At 34.7% G+C, this 12,978-nt stretch overlaps 1 protein-coding gene across 2 annotated transcripts; it reads left to right on the top strand.

Moving 5' to 3' along the window:
- Nucleotides 1-22: 22 nt before the first annotated feature.
- Nucleotides 23-9,879, top strand: TTC14 (tetratricopeptide repeat domain 14). 2 transcript variants are annotated; one of them, XM_068546287.1, is made up of 12 exons: nt 23-318; nt 787-911; nt 1,011-1,210; nt 2,215-2,299; nt 2,396-2,525; nt 2,850-3,005; nt 3,391-3,462; nt 3,870-3,989; nt 4,094-4,216; nt 6,603-6,720; nt 7,648-7,757; nt 8,581-9,879. In XM_068546287.1, the coding sequence occupies exons 1-12, from the start codon at nt 158-160 to the stop codon at nt 9,497-9,499; spliced, it is 2,319 nt and encodes a 772-aa protein (XP_068402388.1). In that variant the 5' UTR covers nt 23-157; the 3' UTR covers nt 9,500-9,879. The 2 variants fall into 2 exon arrangements, with proteins under 2 accessions (XP_068402388.1, XP_068402389.1); XM_068546288.1 differs by lacking the exons at nt 787-911; nt 1,011-1,210 and adding an exon at nt 630-750 and having other exon boundaries at nt 233-318.
- Nucleotides 9,880-12,978: the final 3,099 nt, after the last annotated feature.

The following is a 12,978-nucleotide window of genomic DNA, read 5'->3' on the forward strand; positions in this document are numbered from 1 at the left end:
CGGCTCCAGAACACTTCCGGGAGGCTCCAGTGGGGAAGTGTTTGGGTGTGTGCTTCCGGCGGCTTCCTGGCTGCTTCTTCAGCCTCCCGGACTGAAGTAGTGGGCACGGAACGGGGGGCTGGCAACCCCCGGTCGTTGGGCCCGTCAGTCTCTAGCCATGGACCGGGACCTTATGCGGCAGTCACTGAATTTCCACGGGCCGTCATTGCTCTCCCTGCTCAGGAGCGAACAGCAGGACAATCCGCACTTCCGGAGCCTCCTGGGGTCGGTGGTCGAGCCTGCCCGGGGCCCGCCGCCCCAGCAGCAGTTACAGGGAAGGTAATGGGACGGCGGCGCCGCTGCGAGACGGGGGAGGGGACGCAGCTCCGGGCTCCTCTACCGCAGTTGGCCGGCTGAGTCCTGAAGGAGCAGAGCCGAGGCCGTGAGCACGTGAGAACTGCGGCGCTAGTTCCGAGGGCAGGATGGAGGAGGGTGCCCACTCGTGGTGTGAGGGCAATGCAGGATGCGGGCTGAACTTTTTAAATCTGGTACTGCACTACCAGAGGCGCGGGTTCTTTAGCTAAAATCTCTTGGGCTTGTGTGTCTGCCGCGGCTGTCCCCTTTTACGTTTCCGCGCCCTCCACCTACAGACCGGCGAATGAGGGAATCCTTGGTTAAAACTTTTTTTCGGAGGATGTATGGCCAAGAGCTTAGGACGGACCCGATTGGGCGATGAAAGCCGTGAGCAGAAGCTTGGACAAGGTTTTGCAGGTAAACCAGTTTTCATAAATTTTGTTTCTTTTTAAGAAAAGAGAAGAGAGTTGAAAACATTGAAATACAAAAATTCATTTCCAAAAAAGCGGATCTGCTTTTTGCACTTTCCTGGAAATCAGATGCACCTACAACTTCTGAAGTTAATGAAGACGATGAAGGTGAGATTAATCTTAAAATCGTTTGATTGCGGTTTGCTTTAACAGCACTTCAGATGAACACAAAACTATTGTTAGTAATTTTGTTAATTATTTTTTCAGAGCATTATGCAATCATGCCACCTTTAGAGCAATTCATGGAGATACCTAGTATGGACCGGAGAGAGCTCTTTTTTCGAGATATTGAGCGTGGTGATATAGTGATTGGAAGAATTAGTTCCATTCGGGAATTTGGGTTTTTCATGGTGTTGATTTGTTTAGGCAGTGGCATTATGAGAGATATATCCCACTTAGAAATCACAGTAAGTTATTCACTTTTCAGTTATTTGATTGTTTCTGTTTTGGATAAAATGTCATCTCAATGCAAAACTTACGTCTTTGCATCCAGTTGTAATTAAGTGTACCCTGCAGACATAGTTTTGAGAATTAAATAAGTATTAATTAATAACAATTAAATAAGTATTAAGTAAAAAGTATAAATATAAAGCACCTTTCCTTTTTAAAAAATAATCAGCGGTAATAGAGTTATTTACAGTTTCTGGCACCATTTCTAGTTTCGAGGGGTTTTGGTCCCTTTGGTTGGCAGGGGTGGGGTCCTTTTTTAAACGCTCAAAGAGATATCAGTGGAGATGGTGAGATTGATTAGTAGCCTGGGGTTATTTCTTCTAGTTGAATATGTCTTTAATTATTTAGTATTTAGCATTAGATACTTGTATGTGGATAATTTAGAAACAAATTCTTGTCTTATTTATTCAATATGTATTTACAATAATTAAATTAAGTGGTTTGTACATTATAATAAGATGCTTTGCCCAAGGTGAATAGACCTAAATTTGAAATAGTATGTCACTTTAATTTAAAAGGTTTGATATTTACTGTCTGTTAAGGCAGATAGAAAGGAAGGAAAAGCAGAAGGTATCACAAACTGGATAACAGACGTAAACTTTGAAGAATTCACATTTCATTTTCTTTGGAACTCTCCTACTTTCTGGACAAGCTTTAGTTTTATATTTAACAAGCACAAAATAACTTTTTGTTTCATCATCCATACTTATATGTGGTTCCTAAAACTAATTGCAAATTTCATGAGATTTTAGTTTTTGACCTGAACCAGAAAACTTGTTTTATTATGTTTAGGCACAGAAATTATTAAAATCCTTATTTAAATTTAGACTCTAGGGTGCTAGTTGTTTTCTTAATGTTCCTGTCAACTATTAGCTGTCTATTACTGAACAGCTAGAATAAAAGAAGACACTTCTCACCAAAGAATAGAATGTCTGGTGTTTTACAGTACTTCTCATTGCAGGCTCTATGTCCACTAAGAGACGTGCCTTCTCTCAGTAACCATGGGGATCCTTTATCATATTACCAAATTGGTGACATCATTCGAGGTAATCGGTTTCATAATATTAATAAAAAAGTAACAGTTGTCATATTTGTTAGTTTGCATTGCCTTGTTAATCAACTCAATTTTCTTATTTTTTAAGCTGGAATCAAGGATATCGACAGATATCATGAAAAGCTTGCTGTATCTCTATATAGCTCATCTCTTCCATCACACCTATCTGGTATTAAATTAGGTGTAATTAGTTCCGAAGAACTTCCTTTGTACTACAGGTAATTTATCCACATTGTCTCAACAAGTTAAGTGGAAAACAATTTCTTTGCTAAAAAATAGCAAATTTTGCCCAACTTCTAACAAAGTAGAATTCTAATTTCTCTCATTTCAAAATATGATAATTTTATTTTTATAACCCTTAAATTTTTTCAAACTTGGCAAAAGGAACCAAGTCATTATTGCCACACTTTCATGTACAAAAATGGTCTGAGTATTTAAATCCCATGTGATAATATTATTTCCTTAATGAAAATGGGACATGCTAATCGTGTTAATCATTTTTATATTTTTGTTGTGACTTTTTTTTTTTTTTTTTTTTTAAGGAGAAGCGTTGAACTAAATAGCACTTCTTCAGAATCCTATGAGAATATCATGCAGAGTTCTTTGGGATTTGTTAATCCAGGAGTAGTTGAATTCCTTTTAGGAAAACTAGGAATAGATGAATCTAATCCACCATCTTTAATGCGAGGCCTGCAAAGGTATAGTAAATCAGTATTATTCTATTAAGTGGTGAGGTCAGTGGTGCTGAAGTCAAAAGCTGCATAACTGAAGAAAATACTCGATTATCCTAAGCTTGCTGCCAAAGTTTGAATGAACTAGGTGATCCCCTCCTTCTGGAATGGAGTCTTTCATCAGTGATTGATGTGTGCCATGTGACCAGGTAGATGCAGAAAAAATTTATAAGATGCAGAGAAAGATGCAGAAAAAAATATTTAACAATAATAGTCATTCCTGAGAGTTCAAGAATTTTGCTTTGTAAATAAAATACAAATTTCTTGCTTGGGATTCAGTTTTTATTGTCAGGTGGAGAGATATAGTTACCCTAAAAAGTATTTACAGTTTGACTTTTATTTTCTTTAATAGCAAAAATTTCTCTGAAGACGATTTTGCTTCTGCATTAAGAAAGAAGCAGTCTGCATCTTGGGCTTTAAAATGGTATGAAGACTGTCTTTCAACACTTGCATTAGTCTAAAAGGTTCGGTTAAGGCAAGCATGCTTCTGTCATCTTTAAGACCAAATTTGTTTATAAATGAATTTAAATGATACCTTTTTGACATTAGCTTTGTTAAAGGTGTAAATGGTGTTATGTTGTAAACTTTAAAAATTTAAGTTTAGCCAATATTTTTAATTTTTTAAAAAAGGAATTAGTATATCAATATCTGGATTTCATAAGTATTTGTTATGAAATTATCCAAAGACAGACTACTTCTTAGTTATGTTGAGAATATCAAAGACTAAATATTAACCAAATTTGATTTGCTTTAAAATTTTATTCGTGCTGACATTTTGTTTGGATATTCTGTGAAATATTTGTTATGTATGCTTTACAAACACCTTTTTAGTGTGAAGATTGGAGTTGATTATTTTAAGGTTGGACGCCACGTGGATGCTATGAATGAATACAATAAGGCTCTGGAAATAGATAAACAAAATGTGGAAGCTTTGGTAGCTCGTGGAGCATTGTAAGTGGATAATGGGTTTTAAGGAATATTTACAAGGTAAATGTGTATAAGATTTATGAATAGCTCACAAGATAAATTCCTCTAATTTTGTCTCATATCTATAGATATGCAACAAAAGGAAGTCTGAACAAAGCAATAGAAGATTTTGAGCTTGCATTGGAAAACTGTCCAACTCACAGGAATGCAAGAAAGTACCTCTGCCAGACCCTTGTAGAAAGAGGAGGGCAGTAAGTGTCAGATTTTGTTTAATAGCAAAGATCTAATATTCAACCAGGTACTATAAAATCTTGAACTTAACATAAGGAAATAGCATCTCTAACTCAGTTCAGACACTCTTAGTTTCAATTTTGGTTGAAAATGTTTTTTAAATATAGTCCTCTATACATTTTCTAGTCCTTTTTTTCCTTCTTTATTACTTAGGTTCTTTAAGATAGGAGATATTTTAGTGTCTTGACTTCACTGTTCTGAATATTTTCATTACACAGAAATATAAATGTAAAGATACAAGAAATTAGGTAAATATTCTTTTCCTGGACATACACTAGAAGTTTTTGTTTAATAGACAGAAATTTCTAATTTATTTCATCATTTTAGTAATTATAATGCCGGAAATATAAGTTGAGAACTCTAGTTAACTGTGAATAAGATTTCACTGTTGTATTCAGCTTATTGCTCTACTTTGTCCAGTGAAATCCACAAGACTTAGATTAAACGAAGAGCAAAACATTAAGAACAAACCCTATAACCTATCTTACTGTCCTGAGATACTGGCATAATACTTGGCATAGTAGTTTTATAATAAATATTTAATGACTAATAGACTAGTCTAATTTATAAAATATTTTGAAGAAACATAATACTTTAAATATAAATAATTTGCTAACACTCTGCTTTAATAATTAAAGACCAGTTTATGATTAATAGCATCTTTTTGCTGCTAATTTTTTAAATAGAATCATCTCTTTTCTGTTTCATGAATTTGCCTGATCATTCCAGTTTGTATGATCATTCCAGAACTTCATATAAATGAAATTTTGTAATATTTGTTTTTAACTGATATGAACTTCTACTTGGACCCAAGTGTTTGGAGCAGCTTTTTACTTTCTCACTAGGTACATAAGCTAGTACCTACTTACATGTGGTTGTCTTATTATTCACATATTGGTGATTTTTAGCTCAGTGAATGACAACACCATCTATTCCATCATCCAGGCCAAAAATGTTGATCATCTTTGGTCCCTTACTCCCCTCATCCAGTCTGACACAAGTGATTCCATTGAACCCACTGGTTTTTAAATTTGTTTTATAGTAATTACTTTTTCCTCCTTTCCAAAACCTGAAAATATTTTGCAAAATCCTTTCACTGCTGTGTATCTAAACTTTCTAATTCTCATTTTTCACAACATAGACTTGTGATCTAATAATTATCCTATCTACAGGCTGGTTGTGATATACACGTATGCCTTGGTATTTCCAACTTTAGCAGTGAATTTTCTGGGAAAATTTTTCTGTAGAAAGGAAAATTCTTCATAAATTACTAGGAAAAGCCAGCCTATATAATTCTGTACTAAAGCTCAAGATCATAGTAGATTTACAGAGGATATCAGTTGATCATGTGTTTTCACGTATTATACTAAAACGCCAATGCTTGACCTACAGTATGGCTTTAGTTATCAGTAATAGATTCCTATTCGTTTTTTTGTTTGTTTAATTAAGATATAATTAACATATAACTTTATATTAGTTTCAGGTTATGTGCAGTAAATGATTAGATATATGTAAATATCGTGAAGTGTTGACCACAGTAAGTCTGGTTAACATCCATCATCATACATAGTTAAATTTTTTTTCTTGTGATGAGAACTTTAAGATGTACTCTCTTTGCAACTTTCAAATATACAATATAGTATTAACTGTAATCACCATGATGTACATTACATCCCCAGGACTTTATCTTATAACTGGAAGTTTATAAGATAAACCACTTTCACCTACTTTGCCCACACCCCCCCCACACCCACGTCTGGCAACCACCAGTCTGTTCTCTGTATCTTTGAGTTCAGTTTTTCTGATTTGTTTTATGTGGTTTTATATTGTCTTTTTACCAAAAAAAAAAAAAAAAATAGTTGTAAAAGCACAATATTTAAGTATTGTTCAATTTGAAAATAATTTGCTGGGCTTCCCTGGTGGCGCAGTGGTTGAGAATCTGCCTGCCAATACAGGGGACACAGGTTCGAGCCCTGGTCCGGGAAGATACCACATGCCACGGAGCAACTAAGCCCGTGCGCCACAACTACTGAGCCTGCACTCTAGAGCCTGCGAGCCTAGAGCCTGTGCTCTGCAACAACAGAAGCCACCACGATGAGAAGCCCATGCACCGCAACAAAGAGTAGCCCCCGCTCACCGCAACTAGAGAAAGCCCGACGCAACAATGAAGACCCAACACAGTCAAAAATAAAATAAATAAATTAATTTATTTAAAAAAAGAAAATAATTTGCTGAACATGGTTCTTCCCCTAATAAATTCTCTCATATACGCCTCTGCCGTATATGCATATTTGAGGACTTCTAATTTTTACTCAAAAAAAAGCTAAATTTTCCTTTCAAATTTAGGTTAGAAGAAGAAGAAAAGTTTTTAAATGCTGAAAGTTACTATAAGAAAGCTTTGGCTTTGGATGAAACTTTTAAAGATGCAGAGGATGCTTTGCAGAAGCTTCATAAATATATGCAGGTGATTCTTTATTTCCTCTTAGAAATTTAATGAGATTTGAAATTAATGCCAAAACTTAACTTTCTTCTAGGGAAAACTATTCTAGATCATTTAATTAAGGCATTATGAAGAGTTTTTTAGATATAGCTTTTCTTAATTGGGTTTGACATTGCTTCATAGTTTTGTTAATACTCAAAAGTAAAAATAGCCCTGTAAGAAAATTCCCGTTGCCTAAATTTGGTACGTGGATTTGAGAACTGTCCTTGTAGTGAGCTTTCCTGGTGGTTACAGAATTCAGTATTGTTACTGTAATTGAACTAATTATAAAAAACCTTTTTGAGAAATATTTTAAACTGTCTTTTCCTGTAATACTGATGATGATGTTTTCTCATGCATTTTCTTCTGAATTGGACCATTGCTGCTGTGTCTGTGACATCTGGTGCTGCTCATCCCCATCCTCAAACTGGAAAATGATTTCTTATATAATCATGCATCCAACTGGGCTGTGCTATTTTTTAAATGGTTTGTATTTGAACATGGTGATTTCCCCCTCAATTCACCTTAATGGAATTTCTTTATTTCAATTTTATTTATAAAATTTGTGTTCTGTTTAAACTTTTAATGTTTTTTAATAATTTTTCATGTATTTTATTTTTTCCCTTTCTTGCACTCTGGGTCACGGGAATCGATGCAATGGCTTCCCCTTTTTTTCATGGAATACCAACTGCAATTGGTCCTCAATACTGTTCTGGCTGTTCCAATGATTAATGCCAAACACCTGTGTGATTAATTTTTATATGTTAAAAATACTTGTTTAATGCTGGATATATGGTGATTTGGGTATACCACATTTGGTTTCTGGTTGGGGGGTTGGTCTTTTGAAAACTGGGTTTTATATATTCTGCTGTTTTTAACGTGTGGTTTTTTCCGATATCTGGGTTCTAAAAGAAATCTTTGGAATTAAGAGAAAAACAAGCTGAAAAGGAAGAAAAGCAGAAAACAAGGAAAATAGAAACAAGTGCAGAAAAGTTACGTAAGCTTTTAAAAGAGGAGAAAAGGTAAACTATGATATTCAGTATTCTTAAACTTAAAGCAGGTACTGAGTTGAACCAAAGTGCCATATGGGAGGTAAAGTAAGTAAAACATAAAAGTGTTTCAAGTCGTAATCAATGATTCTTAGCAAGTATGTGTACTATAAATTTTTCTATAAAAGAGATAAAGCAAAGTGGAATGGAAGGCTAGAATTCTGCAAAAAAAAAAAAAAAATTTAATCTTAGAATTAAAATATGTAAGTCATTTTAATTATCTGTATTTTAGGGAGAAATGTTTTAGAACTAGAGCAGTAATTTTCAACTGGGAGTGGTTTTGTCCCCCAGAGGACATTTTTGGTTGTCATAACTGGTAGAGTGCTATTGGCATCTAGAGGGTAGAGGTCAGGGATGCTGCTAAACTTTCTACAATGATGTAGGATTCCCCCACCACCACCCTACCCTCCCAGCAAAGAATTATTCGGCCAAAAATGTTAATAGTACTGAGGTGGAAAAACTATGAACTAGAGGTAGCCAAATATAAAACCTCAATTCTCTCCTTTATGTATTCATATGGTCTTAAATTTTTAAGGTAATATGGGAAACGTCACTGTGTCTTTCAGAAATGATGGATTTGCTTACAGTAACAACTGTCTACACAAGTTTTTTTTTCCAAAAGTCATGACATGGTAAAATTGGATCTTGTAGTAACTAGGATTATTATTATAATTCCTTATCTAAGCCACAACTTTTATGAAAATCTTTAGAGAGAATAAAATAGAACTAAAATCTTTATGGATAATTAAACATTTTTATACTCAACATATCTGATGAGTTAACTACATTTTTTTAGGCTAAAGAAAAAAAGAAGAAAATCAACTTCTTCCTCTTCAAGTGTTTCTTCTGCTGATGAATCAGTTTCTTCTTCTTCATCCTCTTCCTCTTCTGGTCACAAAAGGCATAAGAAACATAAGAGGAATCGCTCAGAGTCTTCTCGAAGTTCCAAAAGGCATTCAGCTAAGGCATCCTCAAATCAGGTAGATCAGAATAAGAAAGATGAGTGCTTCCCAGTTCCAGCCAATACTTCAGCATCTTTTCTTAACCAAAAACAAGAAGTGGAAAAACTACTGGAAAAGCAGGATAGGTTACCATATCAAAAGAAACAGGTAAAAGAAAAAGATAGATGCCCTCTTTCTTCATCTTCAGTTGAAATTCCGGATGATTTTGGAGGTAGGTCTGAAGATCCAAGAGATTTTTATAATAGCTATAAAACTCAGACAGGTAGTAGCAAAACAGAGAAGCCACATAAATCAGAAAGACATTTTTCCAGTAGAAGAGATTCCTCAGATTCCTTCTATAGGAATTCAGAGGACAAGATAAAAATTTATGGTTATAGAAGATTTGAGAAAGATACAGAAGGAAGAAAAGAACACTATAGAAGGTGGGAGCCAGGTTCCATGAGATATTCCACTTCACCAGCAAGCTCAGACTACTCTTGGAAGTCAGTTGAAAAATATAAAAAATACACTTATTCTGGATCACGTGATTTCAGTAGACATGAGCAAAGATATCAATTAAATAAAAATCAAGGAGAATATGAAAGAGAGGGTAATTATGAGGAGGATGTTAAAACAGAGGTTCCAGAAGAGGGACTAAGTAGCAAAGAGCATTCAGAAAGTGGAGTTAAAAAAAAATTACCTCAAAATTTACTCAATATATTTAATCAGATAGCTGCATTTGAGAAAGAAAAAGGAAATAAGCCAAAAAATTAATACGCCAATGGGGATCAGCACCATTACACTAAAGGCTTTTAATAAAAGGTTTTGGTCTTTTAGTAATAACAGTCCAGTGCAGAAATATCTGCTCCTGCAGTTATTTTATTTGTAGAGACTACAGAAATCAAGTGCTTCTTATAGTGATCCTCAAAGTATATTTCAGTTGTAGGTCCCCTTTTCATAGCTTGATTTTTTTCAGGCTTTTCTTGTGTATGTTTATATACAGTTATTTCTTACTCTGATGATTTAAACTTCTTCACCTGAAGATAACACTCTCAAAGTATTGTTTCTTCATTGTATTATGGTGTGTGAGAATTCCTTGGGTCCACCTTATCCTGCTGTTTGAGAGAATATTAAATTTGTGCATTGAACACTTGGATCGTTTTTATCAAAAATTATTTCATTCTCTCCTCTGTTAAATTAAAAGCTCTTGACTTTTGAAACAAATATATTTGAATGTTTCATAAGTACCATTTTATATTCATTGTTTAAATATTAAGTTTTTTGCATAACTTTTATTTTAAAATGGTAGATTATCTGTCTTGTCTAATTGACCTCTAAACCCTGATTTAATTAAAATGGTTTATGTATCAGCTATTTAACAGGTACCTTAGGAATAAAGCCATGAAAGTTGACTAGGGCCCATTTTACTTATTTCTCTTTTTCTCCCCCCTTCTTGCTAGCAATATAGCACTAAGAAATTTCTTTAAATATTGGCAAGACCCTAAGAGACTACATTCCAGGCAAAAATAGATCAGAGTAGGAAAGAGTTCTTTTAGCAAAAACAGCAGTGGCAAGTGAAACACACTATAAATCTGGTCTTCCACTACGGGAAAGGAAGTTAGGAAACAGTCCTAGTATTGCAAATGTCCAGTTGGGAAGGCACTGGGCCTGTTTCTAAATAGCCTAGAGCTGGCCTGCATTTCTGCTTTTCTTCCTTAACACCTCTCCTCTGATACCTCCTTTCTTAGAGTCTGAATAAATGACTAGGCTGACAGAGCCTGGGCTTAGAATAAATTTCAGCAACTAGAGCTGAAGAAGGAATGGACTTGGATCGTAAGGATCCTCCCCAAATTATTGAAAACAGTATAGACAGGGATAGAGATAGATATAAATAGAAGTCCTAGGTGTTTATAATGGGCTTTAGGATCTTTCCAACTCATGATGACACTGGATGGGGTTGGAGGGTAGTGAGTATCCATCTACAAAGGTCTAAGTGACAGAGAATGATAGAGGAAGAAGACAGTCCTTGTTCTGTCTTGGAGTTCCTGCTAACAGTAAAATACTGAAAGTTAGTACAACTGGATGTGTACTATTTGTGACCTTCAGACTTCAGTGATGGGAGCCTAATGAAAAAGCTAAAATTTGTTTTACAATGGAACAGAAAAAGAAACCTTGGTCAAAAACAATAGGTAATGGCAGTAGAAATCAGTCAGTCACTTGGGCATTAGTCTTTGCACCAAGAAATTTATCTGAAAAGAGTCCCTAGTTCTTTCTGTGTGTTAATAGTTCTGGTATCATCCCTGCGTAGTCCTACATAGTGGTGTTTTTAAAGAGTGGAAACTCTACGCCTTGACCTTTAGGAATTGCTAGCACAGCTTCAGGATTTTACCCACACTTTATTTAATAAAATCTCTGAGCAACACTATCAACCAGCATTGTCATTTTCCAAAGCGTTTTTGTGGCTTAATGTTACATTCAGTTACAAAAAATTAGGATAGTATCTTATACAACAGCCTGCCTGAATTTAGAAATTCCATCTTCCCCAAAGCTTCTTTCCTGGGATATATTAAGCAGATTATATAAGACAATTTATAAGGATATATTCAGGAAACCTATCACAGAAAAAAATATATTACTGGAGATTTACTTGTGAAGAATCCCTAGTGGTATCTTCAGCACTTTTTTTCCCTGAACATTATGTCTATAGTTTGTACGTACCCAGGCAGTATCTTGGTTTGTATAAGTAGATGACTTTCTAACACAGCAGGTGAATGTTAGGATAACTCTCTAGATTTGGAGATAATGGGGTTGATCCCTTGTTTCACCATTTAACATTATTACACTGAACTTGGAACTATTACTTTATTTAAGAGTTAAATGTAGACTTGCATGCTGGCTTGAGAACCTAACCATTCCACAAATACTGTGCTAGGCTTTGGTTGGTGACTCAATAATAGGTAGAAGTTACTGTGCAATTCCAATGTGTCAGGCCCTGTGCACTTTGTATATATTATCTGATTATTTCAATAAACTTTCGATATAGATAACTCTTACTGTCTCTATATTACAAATGAGGAAAAAAGCATAAAGTAACTTTCCCAAGGTCAGAGAACTAGTAAGATACAATCCCTGCCTTCATAGAATACAGTGTTTAATATTTCAACTTACAAGTAATTTACAAAGTAAAATAGGGCAGAGAATGAGAACTCTGAACATTTGAAGTGACCATAAAATTTATCAGTTTTTAGATCTTATAAATCTCACTTACCAGAACAGTGTTTTACAAAACAATATTCAGCTTTTTACCCATCTTTTTCACTGGATTTGGCTATGCCTTTTGCTGGCTATTACTAAAAATGATAATAAAATACTCCAGTGATCAGGAGAAACCACTACTGCCTTTCAGAAGGAATTGCAAGTGACAGTTCTAAACAATGACAATTGTCATAACAAATATTTTTTTCCAAGGTTTGAAGGAGACAATACTCATTTAGGTACATAGATCCTGATAAATTTATTTGAAAACCAGTTTTATAACATCATAGTCATACTTCAGGAGTTCAAACTGTTGGGCACATGTTACGATAAAGTATTGACTGAAATAACTAATTCTTAATCTGATAGTCTACCTTCACTGCAAATTTATGGAATTCCTATTGTAAATCTAATTATGCTTAGCTTTCTTTAAATTGTTTATTAAATCAAGGAAATCTTGAAAACACATTCTTGGTTGTATCTCGAGAGCAAAATCTTTAATGTGTTTGACTTCTTTCAAGATCAGAATGGACTACTTCCTAGAAATTTAAGCTGCACTTTTATTGATACAGTGGTTCTCTTTCCTATCAGTTGTTTTCTTGGTGGGGGGAGGGGGAGAGGTAATGACATTTTTGACTAAAAATTTTTTAATTATGCTAAAGGAAGAAACTAACATTTCTTCCCCCAAAGTCTGGGAAGTATGTTTCTTTTAATAAAACCTAATTTCAGGATCTTCCAGGGTAAAAGAGATACAACAAACAAAATGACAGTGGAAAATATCATAACCCTATGCTTGTATAACACGTATCCTTGTTAAGAATCTGTTCTTACTTCTTTCCCTCTATGTGAAAAAAATAGTAGGAAAAAAGCTAAGAAAATTAAACATTTCTTTGGCTTATTTGGACCCAAATAGCTTGACTTTTTTTTTTTTTTTTTTAACAGTTTTTATATTTTCCACTGGATAAAACTTTTGTCTGGTCATTTTGTATTTCTAACAC

Source organism: Eschrichtius robustus, chromosome 6, assembly GCF_028021215.1.
Source record: "Eschrichtius robustus isolate mEscRob2 chromosome 6, mEscRob2.pri, whole genome shotgun sequence".
Taxonomy (NCBI): Eukaryota; Metazoa; Chordata; class Mammalia; order Artiodactyla; family Eschrichtiidae; genus Eschrichtius; species Eschrichtius robustus.